This window comes from Watersipora subatra, chromosome 1, assembly GCF_963576615.1.
Source record: "Watersipora subatra chromosome 1, tzWatSuba1.1, whole genome shotgun sequence".
NCBI classification, from domain to species: domain Eukaryota; kingdom Metazoa; phylum Bryozoa; class Gymnolaemata; order Cheilostomatida; family Watersiporidae; genus Watersipora; species Watersipora subatra.
In genome coordinates, this window is record NC_088708.1 from 23162088 (window position 1) to 23188751 (window position 26664).

Sequence of the window (26664 nt, forward strand, 5' to 3'; positions counted from 1 at the left end):
GGCCACTATGTACCACACCATTGAATGAGCCAGTGAGCTGATGCGAAAGCAGCTAGAGTTAGGGGGTCAAAAGCTTCGACAGCTGCATAAAATTTGTTCGTTCTTCAGGCTGTGATCTGATGGGGTACTGGAGGCCCGGACCTTCTCTCATGACCAACCAAAATAGTGCTTGGTCTGTCCACCAGCCATCAAAGAGACAGTTGTATGGCAGACTCACACCCTTGCCCATTCTGGAGTGGGTAGGACGATCAGCCAACTGCGACTGACCTGGTACTGACCAGGGATGACAGCCACAATGAGATGCCTGATCAAAAGCTATGAGGTATGCCAGACAACAAAGCACAGTGGCACCACAACGGCTGGCGACAGGCATAGACTCTATGCCGAATTCCCCTGGCAAAAGTTAGCCATGGACCTGGTAAGGCCAATGCTAGAGACTCCAATAGGGAACAAGTGGATTCTGGTACTACGGACCACTTTACGAGGTGGCGAGATGCCCTAGCTCTCTCGGAGGCCATGGCTTTAGTGGTCTCCGGGAGACCACTAGAGCCATGGCCTTTGGGAGGGCTTTAGTAGTTCTCCAGGAAAGTTCTATATATATATATACTGTATATGTCTTTGACATATACATGCCATGGCGTTCAATTAGAGGTTTTACGGTATATATATCTTATATCTATATATATAAATGTGAAAGTATGTGTGTCCCTCCAGCTATAGCTATTATTAGAATAGCGTAGCTGGACAATGCTGAAGCAACGTCATGGCGTACCATCATTAGAAGCCTAGAGCTTACTAACTAGATTACTGAAATTTTCCATTGGCAATGTGCCAGTGCCAGTGCTTTTATTATTGTAGAATCATTTCCTCATGATACGAAAGTTACAGTTGTTTGACAAAGTTTTAAAACCTTTACAGTTGTTTTTGCTTTTCTCTTAATTTATTTCAACTACACGAAACACTTCTCTCAGGATATGTAGTTTGAAAGTTACAATGGGAAATGTTGTTATATGTTAAATACTAATGAATTTTCTGTCCAAAGGCTTTTTTCATTACCCGGACAACGCTGAGTAGCACAGCTGGTACATGTATATATATATTTCTGTTTCGGCTTCAAAAGCTGAAACAGTACTGTCTGTAGCATATATATATGTATATATACATATATATATATATATATATATATATATATATATATATATATATATATATAACTAACTAGAGTGTGGAATAGGTTAATTTTACTTATCTTTATTCCAGATTGATGTTTTATTCTGGGGTCACTCTATATATATATATATATATATATATATGTGTATATATATATATGTACATATATAATATATATATAAATATATATATAATATATAAATATATATATAATATATAAATATTATAACTATATATATAATATATATATATTATAAATATATATATATATCTCTTTGACATGCTTGCATCTGTAAGCATAACTGTTTGATTATTTATTATTTGTAAACTCATTTCAGCATTACACTTGATTGCCTTGGATTGTACATAAATGTTCTGTTTTTTTTATTTTTATAGAGCTTGAGTAATAAAGAGCCATACCTATTCACCAGTCACCCTGCTTGCAACATCTACAGTTGTGTACGAGAGCTATTATTCATTCAGCATAAGACAACTTGTAGCTTGTCAGCTGAAGCTATTCAGCGCTGATTTCTACAACAATAATTTTCCTGCATGCTTGTTTGTGCTTTGATTATTAAACACATACATTATCTTAGATAAACATTTGATGCCTAAGTGGTCTTGTGGAAAGTACAGGGCTGATGAAGTCCTTTACACTTGCTCTTACAGTTTATTTCTCTATTGGTTTCAGAACTGCTGTACAAGTTCCTGCACTAATATGATAATATAATATTGAAGAGCTTGAAATAATACTACCTGCTGATATACCTGGCATCTATGAACATTACAGTTTACAAATTCAATGATAAAATTACCACTGCAAAATAGATAGAAGCTCGCACAGTTGTATGGATGAGCCAAACTGAGAATATGATATCATAGCTCAGACACGGAGTTGTTTTCTCTTCAGATGATTATCTCTAATGAATTCTTAGCCCATGTTTATTGTTCAATTGACGAGTCAAAAATTCTACAGCTGTCAGTGCCTATCGTATACAGGTAATAGGTACCCTGGAACCGGCGCTATCAGCGCGAGTCTCGCAAACTTTAATTTTGCCGACGCATGTTTGACTACATGAAAATACATGTATACAACAATTATTTTGTAAATTTACGTACCTGACTTTATATAGCAACAATATTTTAATTGATAAAAATGTTCAAATTTAGACTAGTTTTATAAGTTGTCGTTAATTAGTCTGCTGTGTTCTAGAGACAAGCAATAAAACTCTTTAGATATACTCACTACTTTAAAAGATTTTGTCGCATCATTATAGAAATGTAAAAGATACAATAACCTCCATGAATCTAGAGAACAAATGACTAAGACGCGCTATTCCAAATGAGATTTTTTTCAACTGACCTAACCTAGTCGTCATAGATTTATAATACATAATAGATTTCTCGCCGCAAACGAATATAACATTCTTGTGATAACCACCGTCTATCCAGATATATAACAAAGTAAAAATAACTCAATTGAATTGGCAAGTGGGAGACGGTAGTTGATTTGTGATTGAAGTAGTTGATTGATTAAGTTAATTGAAATAGTGCCACTTTTCGTGGTAAATATATGTATCGCAAAACTACATTCAATAGATCGTCAAAGGGATGTATAGTTTGAGGTCATCTTTTGGGTAGTCTTAGGTCGTTCTGTCATACTTGTAAATGTTTTTAGTGGTCTGTTATCCAAGTTGCAGCCCTGATAGCAGCTCTGATAGTAACTTTGATAGCAGCTCTGATAGTAGCTCTGATAGCACCTCTGGTAGCACTTCCCTTCTCAGGCAATATTTTGTGGCTCCTTCATGCCGACCATTTCCTGTAGTTGATTATATGCGCAAACAGCACATTATCTTAGTTATTGACTGAGTATGCAAGGCCAATAAAGCTCAAGTAATCAAGTATTTCATTAGCACGAAACTGCCAGTTGAAACAGAAACACACTTGTGTGTTTCCTAATCTCTTCTTTTTTCCAGTTAATTCTGACAGTAGTCTGCCTTTAAAATTATTGATGGTAATGTGATTGGGCTTATCTAGCAGATATTTTGACCACCTGTGATAAGCTAGTTTACCATCTCACTTTGTTTATTTACTTAAGAAATACTTTTTAACCGCTCTCAATCATACAACCAGCTAGTTTCATGGCATATAAGATGTTTTGCAGCTTTTGTAAGAGCAAACACGTTTTTCCAGAGTATTATAATTTATTACTAAGTTTCATACGGCAATATTGTAGTGACACCTAGTTGTGCAAGTGCCAAAACGCTGAACTGTGCTGACAAGCAGATCGTGCTTCCATAGGGCGCTATAGAGCGATGGTTGTGTGACACCTTACGTACAGGCCAAGCAAGGTCTATGCGCATGCACAAGTGCAACGCCGTTGGTCGCTGAGGCTGTTTCCATGAAACGATGATGTTGCATCGCATGAGCGTTTTGCTTCTAAACAGCGGCACTGGATCACGACAGAATGAGAGTAACGCAGCTGTTGCCATGATTACATTGCAAAGCCATATGGGTGTTTATTGCTACACTATCGCTGTATGGAATCTTAGTATATGTCATGATAACATTCAGCTCCTCATTGTTTGGCAAGCCTTTTGTGTGAAGCACATACCATTGTTATCGACTTTTTCCTTTTTACAACTATTGACCCAATAATTCATATATAGTGATAACTTCAAAAATTAAGCTGTTCTTATATTTACAGGCAAGTTAAAATAAGAAACTAGTTGGGCTTTTATTACATTTAGTCATGTTACATTAAAAATAATAAAAAAGTTTCTTTACATTTTCAAAATTATGTAAGCTGCCACAATGGTAAAAGCAGGGTGTGCAACTATCGCTAGTAATTCCTGACTAAAAAAAGTTGGCTAGGTAAGAAACGCATCGCATTTTGATGAGTACGAGGGATATGAGAAAAGGGCATGACTTTTAGTGTGCACATACTGTATTGTATTTCGCTGGCTATTCAGACTTCTATGTTACTTACAAGCTAATTTGTAGTGCATATATGTAGGACAGTGGATAAAAATTGGGTTTTACAACAGCTTTGGGTAGTAAAATAGAATGGTATTCTACCATAACGTTTTCAGTATGCAAGATTACTTTCTGAGATGGAGTTTCTGCTCAAGCCATGCTGCAATGCCATTGACCCATTGTTCAAAACATAAAATATACATGTAGATGGTAACAACTATCACAGGCTGTAGATAAATTGCTCCCAAGTTTATCATTGCTGTCCTAACCAAGCAATGTAAAAATTTGTTTTAATAATTTATTATATGACTATACTTATATATGCTAGAAATTCCCCTGTCATACAGCCCACGACCAAAGTGATATTGGAAAAAAGAAAGGGTACTGATAGTTGAGAAATGCAATATTAGCAGTCAAATGGCACTGCGGTGCAATAGGATAACTGCAATGGTAGCTGCAGTGGTAGCTGTAATATAATGGGTGTTATTATGTATAACAAACAGCAATAATGAAAAGAAAAGATTATGGTTATATCTTCCCCTGCAATAGGAGAAATGCAATATTAAAAGTAAAATGCACTGATATTATTAGAATAACCAATATTATTAATATAGTAATACAGTAATAATAAAAAACCAATGCACAATTTTGTTTACATTTCAAAACGTCATAGCAACTGATATCAAGAAGTTGTGATATTTATCTAGATTTTTAGAAAACCTATTTAAAACAATTATTTAGAAAAAATAATAACAGTAACATATTGCCCAACATCGGTCGCTATATACTTCGATCTGGTAAATTCGAATGACTATTCTTATAAAATCGAATAATTATTCTTATAATTAAACATCGTAATAATCTTATAAGATTCGTTGGAAAAATATCGTCATTCCCTCTACTTTCACTGCTTTGGACATCAGTTGGAATACCAAAGTACTCATTATAAGTGTCCAAAATGTCAGTTACTTTGAAATCGGCAAAAAAGAAACAATTACTTTTCAGTACTTTTACGTTTGTTACAGAAACCTTCGGCAATTGGACAATGTCATAGACTGGTGAAGTGTGCACGTTTTTCTCGTGAAATGCGCACGACAATGATTCTACTCTCTGTCGCACGGCCTTATTGGCGTTTTGTTGGCCAGTCTTAATTTCGATAAAAATAAGGTTTGTCAAGTTTTAGTAACGATTTTAGACCAAATTAATCTGTCTATTTATGTATAATCTGATCAGATGGGTAAGGTTTAGGATATTGTCTACAAATTTCAAAGACTTGGTAACATATTTAAATAGGTTTATATGTGTTTTGTATCCTTATTATACTTAAATGACTCCATTGAAAAATGGTTAAATTTGTTGATGAGATTTCAGTATAAGGGTTTGCGACGGCCATTGATGAATTAATTTTCGTGAGTTGTGTGTACATATGCATTTATCATAAAGCTCCCAAACAATCGCTTCGCTTGTGTTTGGTCGTGGGATGATCAACAACTGCAAGCACCGATAAATAATGGTATTACATAGTTTGCAAGGTTCTAATTTATTGTAATGCATCGATGTAAAATAAACGTGGAACACTGGAAATTTTAATACACAACAACTGTTATCACTTGGCTGTCGAAAAGCATGACTAGGAACACTTTTTCAATGATTACCACTTGGATACTGCAGCATACCACACCAACACACCAATCCTAGAACACCACTTTCAAACAAGATGTGCACAATTTATAATTAGTACTATATTTTACATTGATTTTGTAGTTATGATTTTTATAGATTTTATTGTTAACATCCCAGAACAGTACAACATGTCATTTTATCAGTAATGATGCAATAAATTACACATATATACAAAATACATACAACGTCATCAGCATTCTCCTGGCTAGCTTTTTGCCCTCCTCACACATTCTTCAAAGAGCTATCATGAAGTTTAGGGTGGCTGTGAGGATAACACTCTCTGATAACTCTGTTGATCCACATTGAAGCTTTATCAAGTTTTATCTTACAAGTAGTTACCTGCACATATGAGGTGTAATAGAGGGAAGAACAGTTTGCAGTTAATTTGGTGAATTTTTGCAAATTTAATATCTCTAAAATATTCGCTTTTGTTACAGTCACATGTATATATTGCATTTTGGAACCCACAAGAATTTCAGCACTGTAAATGCTATATACTAGAAATTCCACTGTCATACAGCCCACGACCAAAGTGATATTGGAAAAAAGAAAGGGTACTGATGGTTGAGAAATGCAATATTAGCAGTCAAATAGGATAACTGCAATGGTAGCTGTAATGTACTGGGTGTTATTATATACAACAAATAGCAATAATAAAAGGAAAAGATTATATGTTTATATCTCTCCTCTTGCAAAAAAAGAAATGCAATATTGGCCAATATTAGAAGTAAAATGCACTGATATTATTAGAATAACCAATATTATTTATATAGTAATAATAAAAAACCAATGCACAATTTTGTTTACATTTCAAAACGGCATAGCTAACAATATCACGAAGTTGTGATATTTATATAGATTTTTAGAAAATCTGTACTACGTAGTCATTGTCCTGTAGTCATCCAAACTTATAATTAATTATTGCAATAATCTCATTAGAACCGTTAGAAAAAATATCATCGTCATGCCTTTACTTACACTGCGTTAGATTTTTAGAAAGTCTGTACTACGTAGTCATTGTTCTGTAGTCATCCAAACTTATAATTAATTATTGTAATAATCTCATAAGAAACGTTAAAAAATATCATCGTCATTTGCTTTACTTATACTGCGTTAGACATCAGTTAGAATGGGAAAGTATTCAAATGTGTCGGCAAATGAAAATGAAAAAATTGAAATCGGCGAAAATGAAACGATTTCTGTACTCCTATGTTAATTGCCAAAACCTTCGGCAATTCGACAATGCTATAGACTGGTGAAAAGTGCACGTTATTTTTTCGTGAAATGCGCAAGACTTCATCGTTCTATTATCTGTCCCTCGGCGTTTCAATTTTTGGTCTTAACTTTTATTAAACCAAGCTTTTCAAGTGTTTTGTGGCGATTTTTGTTGAAATTAATCTGTATATTTGTGTATAATCCGATCAGATGGGTAAGTTTTAAGATAATACCGACGGTTTACAAAGACTTGGTAACATATTTAAATAGGTTTAAATGTGTTTTGTATCGTTATTATACTTTAACGACTTTACATAACGATGCTTAAATTTGTTGATGAAATTTCTTGACGAGCGTTCGTCTCATTGTTGATGAATAATTTTTGTAAGTTGTGTGCACATGCATTTATCATAAAAACTCCCACACTTCCCTCCGCTCGTTTTGTCGTGGGACTATGCTTTTTCTTCCGCTGTTAATGTTTTCATGCATGTTTATTTGATGCATTTATTTAAATTGCTAGACAAAATTGGACGCCATGCAATGGTCCTTCATGTTGTAGCTGTTGCTTAGGAGAACCTCACAGGCATCAGATGATTGATTTATTACAAAAGCCCATGTAGAAGCCCAGTCGTGAGATGAAAAGCTATGAATGCATAACATTCATGTAGTCTGTACATACTGTAAAACTTCTAATTAAATGTCACCTCTATTTGACCCCACTATAAGAGAAGGATTGAAAAATAGAGTGTCACCCTCTATTTGAATGCCACCTCCATTTGACCGTCACTTTGACAATCTTTGATCTTTATGAACCCATAATATCAAGAGATCAATAGAAAAGTGTCCACAAAATTGTATTAATACGGAATTGTTTACATCAATAATAATGAATTTTCTCGCTGTCTAACTCCAAGGCTTTTCACGTTGATTCGTCAAAACTTTGGAAGCAACGCCATAGAAATAATTAACTGTCTCAGGCTAAAAGTACTTCCTTGTTTAACACGGTCTTGATACTTGTATGTAGTTGTACATGTATATAAAAACGGTTTACATTTATGATGGTAGATAAACGACTAGTTTTAGAACAAAGGTTACGATTTGCGAGCAAAACTTTTACACTTTGCATTCGTGCTAAATGCAACTCTTAAAGTTTTGCTCTGCCAAAAAACGGTTTGGATGCTAAAATCGACTAGTTCAGCAGTGGAAAAGAAAATTGGAGGTCAGAAGACTTTGTGGAAGGCATTGGACAACCAGTAAATGATCTTTCCATCGAAAGCAACAATCAGAACGCAGTTATCTGAGCAAACGATGCAAATATTTTTGTTTTAAAAATGGTGATTTTTGTTTTGGCAAGAAATATAAGTATGGTTCGTTTATGTCACTTGTTTATGAATATATATTTGTAGCATTTGATAGATTATCATTATATAACTTATAAATTTGCGGATTTATAGCATATAATTTGATAGCATCACTGCGGATGCTATCAAATTGTGGAGCGTTGATCAATTGTAAGTCGATCTTACAATTGGTCGACGCTCGTAACTCTATTGAACGTAAAAAGCTAGTTTTGGCTGCAGACTGTAGCAAACATCAAGAGCTCTTATGCAACATTGTTAAATATAGGTATAAAATAAATATATGTTTTCAAATTTAGAATGAAATAAAAATTGCAAGCTCGAACAAATTGTAAATCAGAACACAGGCCATAATATCATTGCAGGTTAATTGCAAGCAATAGACATCAGCTGGTAGAGTTATTTCTCGGTTTCTCAATACGTATTCATTAAGATATCTTTGACAAGTTGGAGGTGAGTTAGCAGGTTTATTGCATCCAAAAGGTTTAATATCGCTCCACGGGAAAAAGAGGGCAAAATGTAGGCGACACTCGCTTCACCCGTAAAAGGGCTAAATTTATCTTCTCAAAATCCTGACCAACTATTTGAAATTTACACCGCCAGCCTCTATTTGAACGCCACCTCCAATTGACCTCCAATATAAAAGAATGGTTGAAAAATAGAGCGCCATGGCATCCAATTAGAGGTTTCACAGTAATCATGTTTAATCAGCCAAATAGCTTCTGTACCTTCAACTTTTTCTGTGGGACCTCAGGCAATGAATGTAGCAAAAAGGATTAACAAAATTGTTAGTTACTCCATCCTCGAATGTAATTGAACATTTTTATATTTTAGATTATATATGCAACATATATAGATACTGCGATGAACACAAGTCAACCAATTGATACGCAGGTATATTTGTCTGCTAGAAATATTCTTCCTTAGTGTTCCTTCTTAAATAACTTACTTAGATTAAAGGAATTATTAATTTTGCTACTCTGAAGTCAACTTGTATAAAAATCTATTTTATTGACCAATACAAATATGTGGAATCAAATATGGCTCAGCTTGTTTTTAAAAGGATTGAATTCGCAGCAACATGCACCATGTCTTTAATTTAATTCTCTATCTTTAGTTCCATTTTTCAATATTTGGTAGCATTCTTTACTTTACGTGTTACAGGATTGTGTATCAAATGAAAGCCCAACAACTGAATCCGAGGCTACTACTCAGCTCCCTCTAGCACAAGGCGACATTTTAGGTAACGTTGCCTTATTCTCATAACTAGATGAATGTCTGGCGTTGCACGGATAATAAAAAGTTTTTGTGCAAAAAATTTATTTTTAATCGACATCTACAAAATTCAACATTCTAACTTTTAAATGAAGGTGCTTGTTTATTTATGTGTGTGTTATAAGTTTATTTAAGTTTATGTTGTATATATACATACATGTATATATATTTATAGGATTTTGGGAAAGTCTGGACATGTATTTTTCTTCTATTCTAAGTAAATTAGTTCAAGTGTGCGAGCTTAAGTGTGAAGCATAGGTATTTCAACCAAATGGCATTAAAGATTGGCAAGTGTAATAAGTATGTGCATAATCATTCCATGGTATGGCAAATATGATGTGTGGCATAGTGAATAGCATGCCTGTCTGCAGACTGGGGTTTCCCAGTTCAATTCCAGTGCAAAGTGGTTTTTTCCATTCCTAAAACTCTATCGCTATAACTAGACATGACAGACAGACACTCGCATTTATATATATATACTAGCTGTGCTACCCGGCGTTGCCCGGGTATTAAAAACCAGCTTATAAACAATGAGAGGTAATGAGAGTTGCTTGCCACTTGTTATTAGCCTGGCATATTGTCAATGGATAATTTGAGTAAGCTTACCAATAAGAGCTGCTGTTATGATGTTATGCTATAACCTTACGTCGTGACGCAGAGCGATAGGGTATTTGCTCCAATATAGTGACATATATCGCCTAATGAATACATTAAACTCATTTGGCTTAGTAAGGTGTCGGACTTGTGAACCGAGGGTGCAAGATCACATCTTCTGCGATACGGATTGTTTACTCCAAGATGTTAATAGCTATAGCTGGACATATACACATACACACATGTACAAACTTTGAGAAATATATATATATATATAATGCAGATAGATAGACTGAGGTACCATTGGCTAGACTACTTTTTATTACTTAATCATGACAAGCAAGTGACAAAAGTTTGTCAAAAGTTCATTAGAAGTAGAAAGTATTGATTATATTCAGTATTGTAACTGTTGATTTTTATACTTCACCGATAAGAGTATTGTACCCTTTTGATATTGCACTCTATTGATCTTTACAAATCAATTGCGCTTTATTTATGATCAGTTTTTTTTTATTTAAACTAAATTGCATAATTTGTTCATTGTGTGTTGTTCAATTCTATTATATTGAACAGATGGAAGCAGGCCAGCAGCCTCTCCTTCCGTTTTTGTCCAACTAAGAACATCTCCACGAAAAATCCAGCGCATTGAGCCAACCTCATCGTAAGTCTCCAAACATCAAGTATTTTTCAATGCTGTATGATTCTTGCAGAATATTCTTTATCTATGAATGAAACGTACGAGTCTATTGACAAAGGTTTACAAGAGTTGGAAAGATTGTTCGCACGACTTTATTAGATTATTGTGTGTCAGATATACTCCATGCTATATGTACACACAGACATTGTTGAGTGATGATGGGAATATAACTCAACATGACCTGTGTGATGTTAAGAATTGTTCGACTAAGCAATCCTGTGACTCTTCCTTTTTGCTGTTTGGCAGTTCGCCATTGGCAGGAGCTTTATCCAGGCTGTTACGCAGCAACAAGGTATAAATTGTTAGTAGTTTTAAATACTTCGCACCATGTTGACTGAAATTATAATGAAGTTGTCAAACCTACAGTTGCCCTTTCCCATTCACAACCTTCTACAATTGAGCAGTCAATGCACAACAGGATAGGCTTACAGATGATTTGGTGCGAGATGAACACAGGTTGGAAATGGATTAAATTGATAATATGGAGTGTTTTTGGAGGTGTTTGATATTCTAGCATCGTTTATAAAACACTGTTTCGTCGATATTATAACTCTCACCACTTGCCGCATGCCTACAGTTGATGTATATGTGATGATGTACAGTTGTGACTGGTTAAGTGCTAAGCTATTGATCTGAAGATTTCCTTTCTTGCAGTGTTAGTGATCAGGACAGCAAGGGACTCGATTTAATTGCTGTTGAAGATGCGCATTCACAAAATCTCTTTGATACTCAAACACAAGGTGATATTTTTTATTATAAACAATATTGTAGTCCTAGTAATTGTTTTCAAAACTATAGAATATCTTATATATAATCTTTGTCAAAAGGCGTCATTGAAGTACGGAACTGATAAGGTTTTAGACCTGCCTAAACAGCAATCCTACTTTCTTCGCTTACACTTGTACATATTGGGTGGACTTTCGAGTTCAACGGATTCGTTTTGATATGAAGAAAGCTTGTTTTATTGGTTGGAACTTTGTGTCAACTTAAAGATGAACTCACACAGAAGTTTAGTAGATTTTATTAAAAATTATCTTTTATCATTTGTCATTGTTTTTGATGTTTGAGGTGATCTGACTGCCAGGATGTTTCAAGATTAAAATCAACAAAGCTTTATCGCAGTCAAACCGCTCAGATCAAGCGAAAGCGCGATTATAAAGTCTGCAGTTACAGAGAGACTGACAAACTAGAGACACGTAACTCTGCAACTTGAACACAATAACTGATATCAACTATAGGAACTAGTGATGTCATTTCGGCACAGATTTTTTTTCTGAGCATTTTAACCGCGATCAGGTTTTGTTGATTTTAATTTAGAAACATCCAGGCAGTCAGACCACATCAAACATAAAAAACAATCACAAATCATAGAAGAATACTGATATTTTCTGATAAAATCTACTAAAATTTTATGTAAGTTCATATTTAACTGATAGTGTCTAGTCAAAGGCTTTTGGTATATTTATTCTAGTTTAGAGGACGTACATTGTAGCTGTGACTCATATTTAGTGACTACGGTATTTAAAGTTAGATTTACTAGCAGAGAAATAGAGAAAACATAGTGAAGTAGGTCTTAAAAACATATTTATGGTGATTTGGTTTTTTGACAGAAAGCTCACAAGCTGCGGAAGTTAAGCAACAGGAAGATGAAGATATGGTAAGGGCGTGCTGTATTATCATTCGCTGCTCGTATTGTAGTTGACTGGCTATTGGTTGTGAATTAATGTCAAAATTCCTCAACAGCGACACTACATATTTATTAGTTTCACATATGCTTGAGCTTTCGTGCTGTTTGTTCGTGTCTATTAGGCAGGCATGGATTGTGTTGGGCAGAGCAATGGAGTGTGCTAAAACTGATATCGAGTAATTTCCTTTCCGTTTGACTAATCAAGCAGCAGTCAGACAAATAAGATAGAGAAGTGGTAGTATTCAAGTTTAAACTAGTTGGTGAACTTACATCTGTACCTTTATCTTTGGTAACGTGTTGGAAAATGAATATTAATATGAAGCAAGTTTGTTGATCCTATCTGATTGCTGCTATGATTACTACTAACTTCCCATTAAACAAGAATTTGATAAGACTTTCTTAATGCAAGTTTGGTATTGTTACTAACTAGAGAGATGATAATGTGTACTACTAGTACTAACTAGAGAGATGGTAATGTGTAGTACTAGTACTAACTAGAGAGATGGTAATGTGTAGTACTAGTACTAACTAGAGAGATGGTAATATGTAGTACTAGTACTAACTAGAGAGATGGTAATATGTAGTACTAGTACTAACTAGAGAGATGGTAATATGTCGTACTAGTACTAACTAGAGAGATGGTAATGTGTAGTACTAGTACTAACTAGAGAGATGGTAATGTGTAGTACTAGTACTAACTAGAGAGATGGTAATGTGTAGTACTAGTACTAACTAGAGAGATGATAATGTGTAGTACTAATACTAACTAGAGAGATGATAATGTGTAGTACTAGTACTAACTAGAGAGATGGTAATATGCAGTACTAGTACTAACTAGAGAGATGGTAATGTGTAGTACTAGTACTAACTAGAGAGATGGTAATATGTAGTACTAGTACTAACTAGAGAGATGGTAATATGTAGTACTAGTACTAACTAGAGAGATGGTAATATGTAGTACTAGTACTAACTAGAGAGATGGTAATACGTAGTACTAGTACTAACTAGAGAGATGGTAATATGTAGTACTAGTACTAACTAGAGAGATGGTAATGTGTAGTACTAGTACTAACTAGAGAGATGGTAATGTGTAGTACTAGTACTAACTAGAGAGATGGTAATATGTAGTACTAGTACTAACTAGAGAGATGGTAATGTGTAGTACTAGTACTAACTAGAGAGATGGTAATATGTAGTACTAGTACTAACTAGAGAGATGGTAATATGTAGTACTAGTACTAACTAGAGAGATGGTAATGTGTAGTACTAGTACTAACTAGAGAGATGGTAATATGTAGTACTAGTACTAACTAGAGAGATGGTAATGGGCTTGTACTAGTACTAACTAGAGAGATGATAATGTGTAGTACTAGTACTAACTAGAGAGATGGTAATATGTAGTACTAGTACTAACTAGAGAGATGGTAATGTGTAGTACTAATACTAACTAGAGAGATGGTAATGTGTAGTACTAGTACTAACTAGAGAGATGATAATGTGTAGTACTAATACTAACTAGAGAGATGATGTGTAGTACTAGTACTAACTAGAGAGATGGTAATGTGTAGCACTAGTACTAACTAGAGAGATGATAATGTGTAGTACTAGTACTAACTAGATGTAGTACTTAGTATTAGTAATAACTAAAAATAGCTAGGAGATAGAATCTAGTAACTAGACATAGTGAGAAGATAGTATTTAGTACTAATACTAGACATCGGTAATATCTAGACATTTTTTCCAGATTGCTCCACGAATGCGAAAAGCACGACCATGTATTGAAAGCCAGGATGATGCAGTTGAACAAAGTAAGCATTTGGAAGTTCAAGTTATTTCCCTAATTTACTTTACTATGAGATGAGTGTAGTAGATGATGAGTTACTTACCTCCTAGTCTAAATAGATACATACTTACCTAATTTACTTCACCATGAGATAAGTGTAGTAGATGATGAGTTAATTACCTCCTAGTCTAAATAGGTACATACTTACCTAATTTACTTCACTATGAGATAAGTGTAGTAGATGATGAGTTATTTACCTCCTAGTCTAAATAGATACATACTTACCTAATTTACTTCACTATGAGATAAGTGTAGTAAATGATGAGTTAATTACCTTGTAGTCTAAATAGGTACATACTTACCTAATTTACTTCACTATGGAATAAGTTTAGTAGATGATGAGTTATTTACCTCCTAGTCTAAATAAATGCATACTTACCTAATTTACTTCACTACGGAATAAGTGTAGTAGATGATGAGTTACTTACCTCCTAGTTCAAATAGATGTATACTTTTCATTATATTTCCTTTTGGTGAGATCAATGCCATTTTCTTTTAACTGTTTTGAAAAGATGTTATTTGATCGTGAATCATCAAAGGTCTGGCTACACACATTGATAAAATCTGTAGCCAAGGTGAAGTGTAGATATTTTCTATGGCTACACACACTGATGCTAGACGGTGTATCACGATGAAGAATACGCTGATTATTGAGAATTGACCTCAGTAGTGTAAATCCTTGATGTCCATCGCGAATTTTCCATTACGATTATCAGCATTTTGATTACTAATATGGATGATCTAAACTTTGTGATAGCAATAACGTTCTTGCAACTATTTGCACTGTTGTATTTTCGCTCAAGGAGAAAATGCCGTAGGTTGTTGATGGAAACAGCAGCAAAGTACAAAAATACTTTAGGTTCACGACCTGAATCAAACCATAGAAAAAATGGGGTTGAAACAGATATAATTACCTACGGAGTTATCTGGTTGATTTCATGAACAGCTACAATTACACCGGTGTTTCTTGTATATCTGTTACAACTAAGAATATTTTTGTCTCTATATCAATAGCTGTTTGTGGGAAACCCAGTTGTCAACACTGTTTGAAACCGAATCTTAGATGAAACCTGTCTATGTTGAAAATAACAAAAATGTTCACTAGAATCCACTATTTCACCCAATCAGATGCATCCAGTTTTTTCTACTAATGTTGATCAGCATGTTCGTTTTGACATAACGCGTGGTCAACACCGACCGATGCTTCACCATTGCATCGGCTACTCCAAGTGCGCGCTTAAAATGCAGTTCACTTTGTGTTCTTCTGTGCCAGTTACAAATAATCCTTTGTTGTGTATTCTCTAGAGTCAAACAGCTGTGAAGAACCTGCGTCTGGTGCAAGCAAGTTAAAGGTAGGAGCATTAAGTATAACTGCAATGCAATTTAAGCTTAGTATCAGTACATCTTCTGGTGTGCCGTTATTGTTTTGTTAGTTTAGAAAAGCTAATAAGGCACCGAAAGAAGTTTTTATGCGAATGTTCTCTCTCATACAGGCACGGATGATTTTACAATGGCACTCTTGAAGGAGTGCCTTTATTTTATTAGGAAGAATAATTTTATAGGAAAAAGTGCTGCCAGATGGGCGTATCATAAAATATGCCCACACTGATGTAGTGAGGAGATACTATGATGCGAGTGGCCGGCTCGTGCATACAGAGGCTGAGGAAGTTGATTCCACTCAAGGCTCCTCAGGCTATTTAGCTGATCACAGTTCTAGCGGGACTTCATCAGGCGTGTCTCACAATTCTCAAGGTTGGTATTTCACCACTTGCTACACCCGTTACATCAGACACTCTCGAGCTCAGTGAATATGCATAACGCTGGTTTTTTCCAACATCGAAATTTGGTTGCCCCTTCTCATATTATGCTTAGGTATACCTTTTTAACTGGCCGCTGAATCTTTTCTGTAATCAGAGTCGTGTCTGTCCATTCGAAGTCACGTTAAGAGCTTTAGGAAAAGAGATTGCCAAACACAGTATTTGAACTAAGGTATCTGGGTTTGCTACCTCAAGCTCTACCAACTGCACACTGGACCACAGTGCAGAACTATGGAATAATTGTGTTCATACTTATTATACAAGATGATATCTGTCGGCGCAGTGAACTGCCAGCGTACTAGTACCTAATTATTTTTACAGCCCTTGACCTCTCTAAGAGTGTGCTGGGTTACACAATTATTGATTCAACTATTTTTATTGCTCTCTAAGAGTGGTCAGATAACTTTTAAGGAAATTCTTCGAATAGTTAACTGATGACAATATCTGTTTTTTTTTTCTGCATTGTGGATCCTGTTTGCAAGTACGATGGAACCTCTACTAACGAAAGTAATGCGTTCCAGAAGCCGTTTCATAAGTAGAAACCCATTTTACCATATCATATAAATGCCCTAATCCGTTCCAAGCCTCACAAGACTTAGACAACATTTGCATAAGTTATAAATACATGTAATGGTTAAAACCTGTAACAAATACATGTTAGAATTATATTACTACATAATAAATAAAAATTCATGCAGTGAGAAAGATAAAAACTCAGTAATAACGAATAAAAACTATGAACGATTTGTTTGTTTGCCTTCTATTTTGGCCATCTAGACAAGGCTAAGAGAAGACCACAGGAAGGTGGAAGATAGCGGTCTGAAGAGATTGATGTTGTGTCATTGTCTTGGTTTTGTTTTGCTCAGAATAAATGTTTTAAAAACATAAATAGAAAGATTTATTTACATTGGCGCAAACTGAAAAACTGTCATGCAGAAAATACGGAACCTGAAATGCTAGAAGCAGAAGTTGTCCTAACGTGTTTGCGATATATAATAACTCCAAATTATACAACGATCGAGAACAAACTACAGTCAAACATGGATAACTCGAACTTCACGGGACCGAGCGAAAGTGTTCGAATTATCAGAGCGTCCAAGTTATCAGAGCACTGTCACAAGTCCATGTATTTACTTATTTATTAGTAGATACATGTACATATACAAACTATAATATAAATCAAAAGCACAAATGGCTTGTTTCAAATTAAATGCTTCTAATGTAACGTTTAAAACGTTTTTATCAAAAAGTATAGAGATTTTTCTATCACTTGAGATTGGTTCGTTGTTTGAGGTGATGTTATTGCCAGGACGTTTTTTAGATTGACATTGGCAAAACTTGATCGTTGTTGAAATGCTCAAAAGAAAAGACATCTTTTTCTTTTGAGCGTTTTACTCACGATAAATTTTGCCGATTTTTCTTGAAGTTTATGCAAAGATTACCTCACTTTACCTCGCTTCCGAAGGGCGATCGCTAAGCGGATGTTTGGTATAAATCAAATTTCACCAAACCTTTAGAAAAGCCGTTGACAAAAATATTTTGCCAATGGTGGTAATAACACCACTTATGAATTACGAAAAGTTGAGGTTTACCTCTATGGCTTGGAATAAAGTGATTTTCTAAAGCAATAACAACCGTTTCGGTAGCCGTTGGGCAAAAAACAGTTCGAGTTAACAGTGATGAGTTCCAGTTATCTATAGCAATTTATCATTACGTGGGAACGGACCAAAGAAACCGTTCGAATTAACCATGGGTTCGAGCTATCCATGGGCGAGTTATCCATGTTTGACTGTACTCGTTGCCGTGGGCGAGTTATCCATGTTTGACTGTACTCGTTGTTTACTGACTTTCGCTAGCAAAATAGTAACTTGAAAATTTCATATGTGGAGTCCTTTGTGAGTAGAGGTTCTACGGTTCTTCCAAATATAATATAAGTATTTTCAGTTTCTACGCCTCGCTCTGGTTGGAGATGTTGCCTCACAAATTCATGCACATCAGAAGATTTGTATGAGTTCAATAATTCAATACTAGTTTCTACTCATTCTACACAGTAGCGTACGACATTTGAGAAATCTAACATTAAAACAATAGTCTGAAATGTTTTCAGTAGAGTAATATTTTTTCAAGGTTTGTGTGCAATTACAAGATAATTGAGACATTCATGTACAATGTAGATGTGAAAGATTAACAGTGCAAACTTACTAGTTGTGACTAGTAATGGCTGAATTTCTAGTAGTCAGCAATCATCACTGAGTGACTTGTGGCAACGACAGGCAAGGGTAGTAATTTGTATCTTTTAGGGGTCATTCATTACCTGTATTTTATTCTAGCAATGATTTGTTATGTCAGCCTCTGCATCTCCTCTTCCCTCTACAATGCTGCAGTCAAATGGTGTCTTTGTGAATGTGTCGAGCAATTGATTTGGTGCTGTTGTCACATTCATCACACCTGTGTATACCAACTGGGGTAAATTCAACATTGTTTTATGATGAGTATTTTAACACTATGTCCCAACTCTATCTTACTAAAAAGGTGATACAAAACCAGCCATGTCAGTTATTTTTTCATTGTTATTAGTACAGAGAAGATAAATTCCCAGCCACATGTTGGCATACAGCAGACAATCCCTTTTAAATGGGCTTTTTTATTCATTGATAAATATAATATAATTTGAGTTGTTGGAGGTATCATTTACGTAACTTGTTTAAAAACTCATGAATAATCATTGCGATTTCAATGTCTTTGCCAAAAAAATGTTTCAATTAAAAATGCTGAAACAAATTGACAAGAAACACTTTTTGTCTATCCCTAAAAGCTATTGCATTAAAAAAATACATTCTGCGTTATAATGACAAATTTAGGATTATATTAATGTTTGAAAGTTATATTAATGTTTGAAAGTTATATTAATGTTTGAAAGTGATATTAATGTTTGAAAGTTATATTAATGTTTGAAAGTTATATTAATGTTTGAAAGTTATATTAATGTTTGAAAGTTATATTAATGTTTGAAAGTTATATTAATGTTTGAAAGTTATATTAATGTTTGAAAGTTATATTAATGTTTAAAAGTTATATTAATGTTTGAAAGTTATATTAATGTTTGAAAGTTATATTAATGTTTAAAAGTTATATTAATGTTTGAAAGTTATATTAATGTTTGAAAGTTATATTAATGTTTGAAAGTTATATTAATGTTTGAAAGTTATATTAATGTTTGAAAATTATATTAATGTTTGAAAGTTATATTAATGTTTGAAAGTTATAATAATGTTTGAAAGTTATATTAATGTTTGAAAGTTATATTAATGTTTGAAAATTATATTAATGTTTGAAAGTTATATTAATGTTTGAAAGTTATAATAATGTTTGAAAGTTATATTAATGTTTGAAAGTTATATTAATGTTTGAAAGTTATATTAATGTTTGAAAGTTATATTAATGTTTAAAAGTTATATTAATGTTTGAAAGTTATATTAATGTTTGAAAGTTATATTAATGTTTGAAAGTTATATTAATGTTTGAAAGTTATATTAATGTTTGAAAATACTAGACTAGCGTGCGACTTAGCCAATGACACTGAAAGTGTGTATTTAAACCATAACTGCCACGTATATATATTCTTATATATATACTTATATCGTTTTGTTCTAGGTAAACCAGACACGCTGATTCCGATTTTGTACTCAAAATAATAATTGGTCCACTAACTTTCAAAGTCATGAAGGCTTTTTTAAAGCGTTTCAATATCCGTCTTGAAAACAACACAATTGGCATAACAAGCTAATTGAAGCTATGCCCATAAATATGTGATGTAGCCTAGCTTTTTAGGAACAGAAGTTAAGGATGTTTAGTCCGATTTAGAATGATAAAGATGGTTGTCTTAAAACCCATTATTATCTAAATTCAGCCTGTAAAATAATCTCAGTATTTTATGAAAGGTAGATAAACTATTTAAAATTGCTCGTAGATTGTTACATGATGTTTAAATGGGCTGAACGCCGAAAAAATAGCTCAAAAAGCGCAATTTTATCACACGCTAGCATTGTTATCGCGCTTTTTTGAACTTATTTTTGAATATGCAATGTTAAATGGCTTATTTATTTACCTTTCAGAAAAGACTGAGATTATTTTGAATGCTGAATTTAGATAATAATGGGTTTACGACACCCATCTCTATCATTCTAAATCGGAATAAACATTCCCAATTTCCGTTCCTAAAAAGTTAGCGTACGTCACATATTTACGGGCAGAGCTTGTTGTGCCGATCATTTTGTTCTCGAGACTGATATTAAACCATAACTGTCATGTACAACTTTTATCGTATTTATTAGGTAAGTCAGACACGCTGATTCCGATTTTGTACTCAAAATAAAGGTTAGTCCACTAACTTTCAGAGTAATGAAGGCTTTTTTACAGCGTTTTAATATCGGTCTTGCAAACAACACGATCTGCACAACAAGCTCCCCCCATAAATACGTGACGCAACCTAGCTTTTTAGCAACAGAAGTTACGTAGGGGTGTTTAGACCGATTTAGAATAATAGAGATGGGTGTTTTAAAATCTATTAATATCTAAATTCAGCCTTAAAAATAATCTGTCTTTTCTGAAAGGCAGATTAGCTATTTACAATTGCATATTTAAAAAAGCGCGATAACAACGCCATTTTGTGATAAAACCGCGCTTTTTGAGCTCATTTTTCTCGGCATCCAGCCTATTTAAACATCATGTAACAAGCTACGAGCAATTTTAAATAGTTTATATACCTTTCATAAAAGATTGCGATTATTTTACAGGCTGTATTTAGATAATAATGGGTTTTAAGACACCCATCTCTATTCTTCTAAATCGGACCAAACATTCCTAACTTCCGTTCCTGAAAAAGCTAGGTTTCATCACATATTTATGGGCGGAGCTTGTAATGCCGAGTGTGTTGAATTCCGAAACGGATATTGAAACGCTTTCAAAAAGCTTAAATGACTTTGAAGGTTAGTTGACCAATCTTTATTTTGAGTACAAAATCGGAATCAGTGTGGCTGATTTACCTAGAAACTACGATAAAATTTGTATGTGACAGTTATGGTTTAAAACGCTGTAAAAAGCCTTAATTACTCTGAAAGTTACTGGACCAATCTTTATTTTGAGTACAAAATCGGACTCAGCGTGTCTGACGTACCTAGAAAAAATGATAAAAGTTGCACGTGGCAGTTATATTTTAAAGAAGGTACAGTTAAAAAAAGCCTTGGTCAGGTCAAACCGGTGTCAATCACTGTATATTCTGTTATATGAGCGATTTCATTATGACCTTATTCTCCCTCACCTCTCATGTATTCCACTTTTCTCCCTCACTTCTCATGTATTCCACTATTCTCCCTCACCTCTCATGTATTCCACTATTCTCCCTCACCTCTCATGTATTCCGCTATTCTCCCTCACTTCTCATGTATTCCGCTATTCTCCCTCACCTCTCATGTATTCCGCTATTCTCCCTCACCTCTCATGTATTCCGCTATTCTCCCTCACTTCTCATGTGTTCCACTATTCTACCTCACCTCTCATGTGTTCCGCTATTCTCCCTCACCTCTCATGTATTCCACTATTCTCCCTCACCTCTCATGTATTCCACTATTCTCCCTCACTTCTCATGTGTTCCACTATTCTCCCTCACCTCTCATGTATTCCACTATTCTCCCTCACCTCTCATGTATTCCGCTATTCTCCCTCACCTCTCATGTATTCCGCTATTCTCCCTCACCTCTCATGTATTCCGCTATTCTCCCTCACCTCTCATGTATTCCACTATTCTCCCTCACCTCTCATGTGTTCCACTATTCTCCCTCACCTCTCATGTATTCCACTATTCTCCCTCACCTCTCATGTATTCCACTATTCTCCCTCACCTCTCATGTATTCCACTATTCTCCCTCACCTCTCATGTATTCCACTATTCTCCCTCACCTCTCATGTATTCCGCTATTCTCCCTCACCTCTCATGTATTCCGCTATTCTCCCTCACCTCTCATGTATTCCGCTATTCTCCCTCACTTCTCATGTGTTCCACTATTCTACCTCACCTCTCATGTGTTCCGCTATTCTCCCTCACCTCTCATGTATTCCACTATTCTCCCTCACCTCTCATGTATTCCACTATTCTCCCTCACTTCTCATGTGTTCCACTATTCTCCCTCACCTCTCATGTATTCCACTATTCTCCCTCACCTCTCATGTATTCCGCTATTCTCCCTCACCTCTCATGTATTCCGCTATTCTCCCTCACCTCTCATGTATTCCGCTATTCTCCCTCACCTCTCATGTATTCCACTATTCTCCCTCACCTCTCATGTGTTCCACTATTCTCCCTCACCTCTCATGTATTCCACTATTCTCCCTCACCTCTCATGTATTCCACTATTCTCCCTCACCTCTCATGTATTCCACTATTCTCCCTCACCTCTCATGTATTCCACTATTCTCCCTCACCTCTCATGTATTCCACTATTCTCCCTCACTTCTCATGTATTCCACTATTCTCCCTCACTTCTCATGTGTTCCACTATTCTCCCTCACCTCTCATGTACTCCGCTATTCTCCCTCACCTCTCATGTATTCCACTATTCTCCCTCACCTCTCATGTATTCCACTATTCTCCCTCACTTCTCATGTATTCCACTATTCTACCTCACCTCTCATGTATTCCACTATTCTCCCTCACTTCTCATGTATTCCGCTATTCTCTCTCACCTCTCATGTATTCCACTATTCTCCCTCACTTCTCATGTATTCCACTATTCTCCCTCACCTCTCATGTATTCCGCTATTCTCCCTCACTTCTCATGTATTCCACTATTCTCCCTCACCTCTCATGTATTCCACTATTCTCCCTCACCTCTCATGTATTCCGCTATTCTCCCTCACCTCTCATGTATTCCACTATTCTCCCTCACTTCTCATGTATTCCACTATTCTCCCTCACCTCTCATGTATTCCGCTATTCTCCCTCACCTCTCATGTATTCCGCTATTCTCCCTCACCTCTCATGTATTCCACTATTCTCCCTCACCTCTCATGTACTCCACTATTCTCCCTCACCTCTCATGTATTCCGCTATTCTCCCTCACCTCTCATGTACTCCACTATTCTACCTCACCTCTCATGTATTCCACTATTCTCCCTCACCTCTCATGTATTCCACTATTCTCCCTCACCTCTCATGTATTCCACTATTCTCCCTCACCTCTCATGTATTCCACTATTCTCCCTCACTTCTCATGTATTCCACTATTCTCCCTCACTTCTCATGTGTTCCACTATTCTCCCTCACCTCTCATGTACTCCGCTATTCTCCCTCACCTCTCATGTATTCCACTATTCTCCCTCACCTCTCATGTATTCCACTATTCTCCCTCACTTCTCATGTATTCCACTATTCTACCTCACCTCTCATGTATTCCACTATTCTCCCTCACTTCTCATGTATTCCGCTATTCTCTCTCACCTCTCATGTATTCCACTATTCTCCCTCACTTCTCATGTATTCCACTATTCTCTCTCACCTCTCATGTATTCCGCTATTCTCCCTCACTTCTCATGTATTCCACTATTCTCCCTCACCTCTCATGTATTCCACTATTCTCCCTCACCTCTCATGTATTCCACTATTCTCCCTCACTTCTCATGTATTCCACTATTCTCCCTCACCTCTCATGTATTCCGCTATTCTCCCTCACCTCTCATGTATTCCGCTATTCTCCCTCACCTCTCATGTATTCCACTATTCTCCCTCACCTCTCATGTACTCCACTATTCTCCCTCACCTCTCATGTATTCCGCTATTCTCCCTCACCTCTCATGTACTCCACTATTCTACCTCACCTCTCATGTATTCCACTATTCTCCCTCACCTCTCATGTATTCCACTATTCTCCCTCACCTCTCATGTATTCCACTATCCTCCCTCACTTCTCATGTATTCCACTATTCTCCCTCACTTCTCATGTATTCCACTATTCTCCCTCACTTCTCATGTGTTCCACTATTCTCCCTCACCTCTCATGTACTCCGCTATTCTCCCTCACCTCTCATGTATTCCACTATTCTCCCTCACCTCTCATGTATTCCACTATTCTCCCTCACTTCTCATGTATTCCACTATTCTACCTCACCTCTCATGTATTCCACTATTCTCCCTCACTTCTCATGTATTCCGCTATTCTCTCTCACCTCTCATGTATTCCACTATTCTCCCTCACTTCTCATGTATTCCACTATTCTCCCTCACCTCTCATGTATTCCGCTATTCTCCCTCACTTCTCATGTATTCCACTATTCTCCCTCACCTCTCATGTATTCCACTATTCTCCCTCACCTCTCATGTATTCCACTATTCTCCCTCACTTCTCATGTATTCCACTATTCTCCCTCACCTCTCATGTATTCCACTATTCTCCCTCACCTCTCATGTATTCCACTATTCTCCCTCACCTCTCATGTATTCCACTATTCTCCCTCACCTCTCATGTATTCCGCTATTCTCCCTCACCTCTCATGTATTCCACTATTCTCCCTCACTTCTCATGTATTCCACTATTCTCCCTCACCTCTCATGTATTCCGCTATTCTCCCTCACCTCTCATGTATTCCGCTATTCTCCCTCACCTCTCATGTATTCCACTATTCTCCCTCACCTCTCATGTACTCCACTATTCTCCCTCACCTCTCATGTATTCCGCTATTCTCCCTCACCTCTCATGTACTCCACTATTCTACCTCACCTCTCATGTATTCCACTATTCTCCCTCACTTCTCATGTATTCCACTATTCTCCCTCACCTCTCATGTATTCCACTATTCTCCCTCACCTCTCTCTCATGTATTCCACTATTCTCCCTCACCTCTCATGTATTCCACTATTCTCCCTCACCTCTCATGAACTCCACTATTCTCCCTCACCTCTCATGTATTCCACTATTCTCCCTCACCTCTCATGAACTCCACTATTCTCCCTCACCTCTCATGTATTCCACTATTCTCCCTCACTTCTCATGTATTCCACTATTCTACCTCACCTCTCATGTGTTCCACTATTCTCCCTCACCTCTCATGTATTCCGCTATTCTCCCTCACCTCTCATGTACTCCACTATTCTCCCTCACCTCTCATGTATTCCGCTATTCTCCCTCACTTCTCATGTATTCCACTATTCTCCCTCACTTCTCATGTATTCCACTATTCTCCCTCACTTCTCATGTATTCCACTATTCTCCCTCACTTCTCATGTATTCCACTATTCTCCCTCACCTCTCATGTATTCCACTATTCTCCCTCACCTCTCATGTACTCTGTTTATGTTACAGAGTTGAGCCTAAAAGCTCATCGCAGTGCTGAGGATGCTTTATTTGTTTCTCCAAAAGTTCCGGTACTGAGGAGTGTAAAAAGTATTCCTCTTTCTTCTGAAACAGCTAAATCTACGTCTCTCGCTCCTCTTCCAACCAATCACGCTGTGGTATTGACAGCGCAGCAGAGGAGAAACATACTCAGCGCTATCACCGGTGAACTTTCCTTTCTTAATGGCCCTTTTATGCATCGTCTCCCATTAAAAGTCTTCATACTATAAGTTAATAGCATATAATATTAATAAACAGTAGTGTACAATATTTATCATAGCCCTTTCTGCACTGTTGTACCTGTTACCATATTCTTTGTTGTTCTTTCTGTACTGTTGCATTTGTACCGCGTAAAGAACACTGTCTGATAAAACCGAGCTATTTTGGGGCTTTAGTGTATCAAAATTGGTTGTACGTTTAGAGCAAGCAACTTTGTAATTTTTTGTTGTTTTTCTGTTAACGCGCACCTCTTATTGCAGGTAATAAACCGCAACCCGAGCCCAAAGAAAAGGCTGCAGCAGAGTTTTCCCCTCTTTCCAACTTTGATACAAGTCCACCAAACCCTACAAACCTGAGTGCAATCTCTGTAAGTGTAAGCTCATAGATATAACTGTCTTACTGCCCTCAAACACTTGTTTTATTTATCTCATGTAGCCAAATCACTATTTCTATAGAATAAATCTCTTGTCTTTTATGTGCATACATCCATAAACATGAGCATGTGTACATGCATGTTTCTGTGTATATATAAGGTGTACACGCATGTTTCTGTGTATATATAAGGTGTACATGCATGTTTCTGTGTATATATAAGGTGTACACGCATGTTTCTGTGTATATATAAGGTGTACATGCATATTTCTGTGTATATATGAGGTGTACATGCATGTTTCTGTGTATATATAAGGTGTACATGCATATTTCTGTGTATATATGAGGTGTACATGCATGTTTCTGTGTATATAT

At 36.0% G+C, this 26664-nt stretch overlaps 1 protein-coding gene across 1 annotated transcript in view; it reads left to right on the forward strand.

The window, feature by feature from the left end:
• Nucleotides 1–9241: 9241 nt before the first annotated feature.
• Nucleotides 9242–26664, forward strand: part of LOC137385255 (TP53-binding protein 1-like) — a 40249-nt gene continuing 22826 nt past the window's right edge. The window contains exons 1-10 of the mRNA XM_068071693.1: nucleotides 9242–9296; nucleotides 9567–9645; nucleotides 10845–10932; nucleotides 11623–11708; nucleotides 12579–12625; nucleotides 14400–14463; nucleotides 15804–15850; nucleotides 16061–16250; nucleotides 25669–25863; nucleotides 26178–26284. Of these exons, the coding sequence (XP_067927794.1) occupies nucleotides 9267–9296; nucleotides 9567–9645; nucleotides 10845–10932; nucleotides 11623–11708; nucleotides 12579–12625; nucleotides 14400–14463; nucleotides 15804–15850; nucleotides 16061–16250; nucleotides 25669–25863; nucleotides 26178–26284 (933 nt within the window). The 5' untranslated portion in view covers nucleotides 9242–9266. The remainder of the gene's footprint in view (nucleotides 9297–9566; nucleotides 9646–10844; nucleotides 10933–11622; nucleotides 11709–12578; nucleotides 12626–14399; nucleotides 14464–15803; nucleotides 15851–16060; nucleotides 16251–25668; nucleotides 25864–26177; nucleotides 26285–26664) is intronic.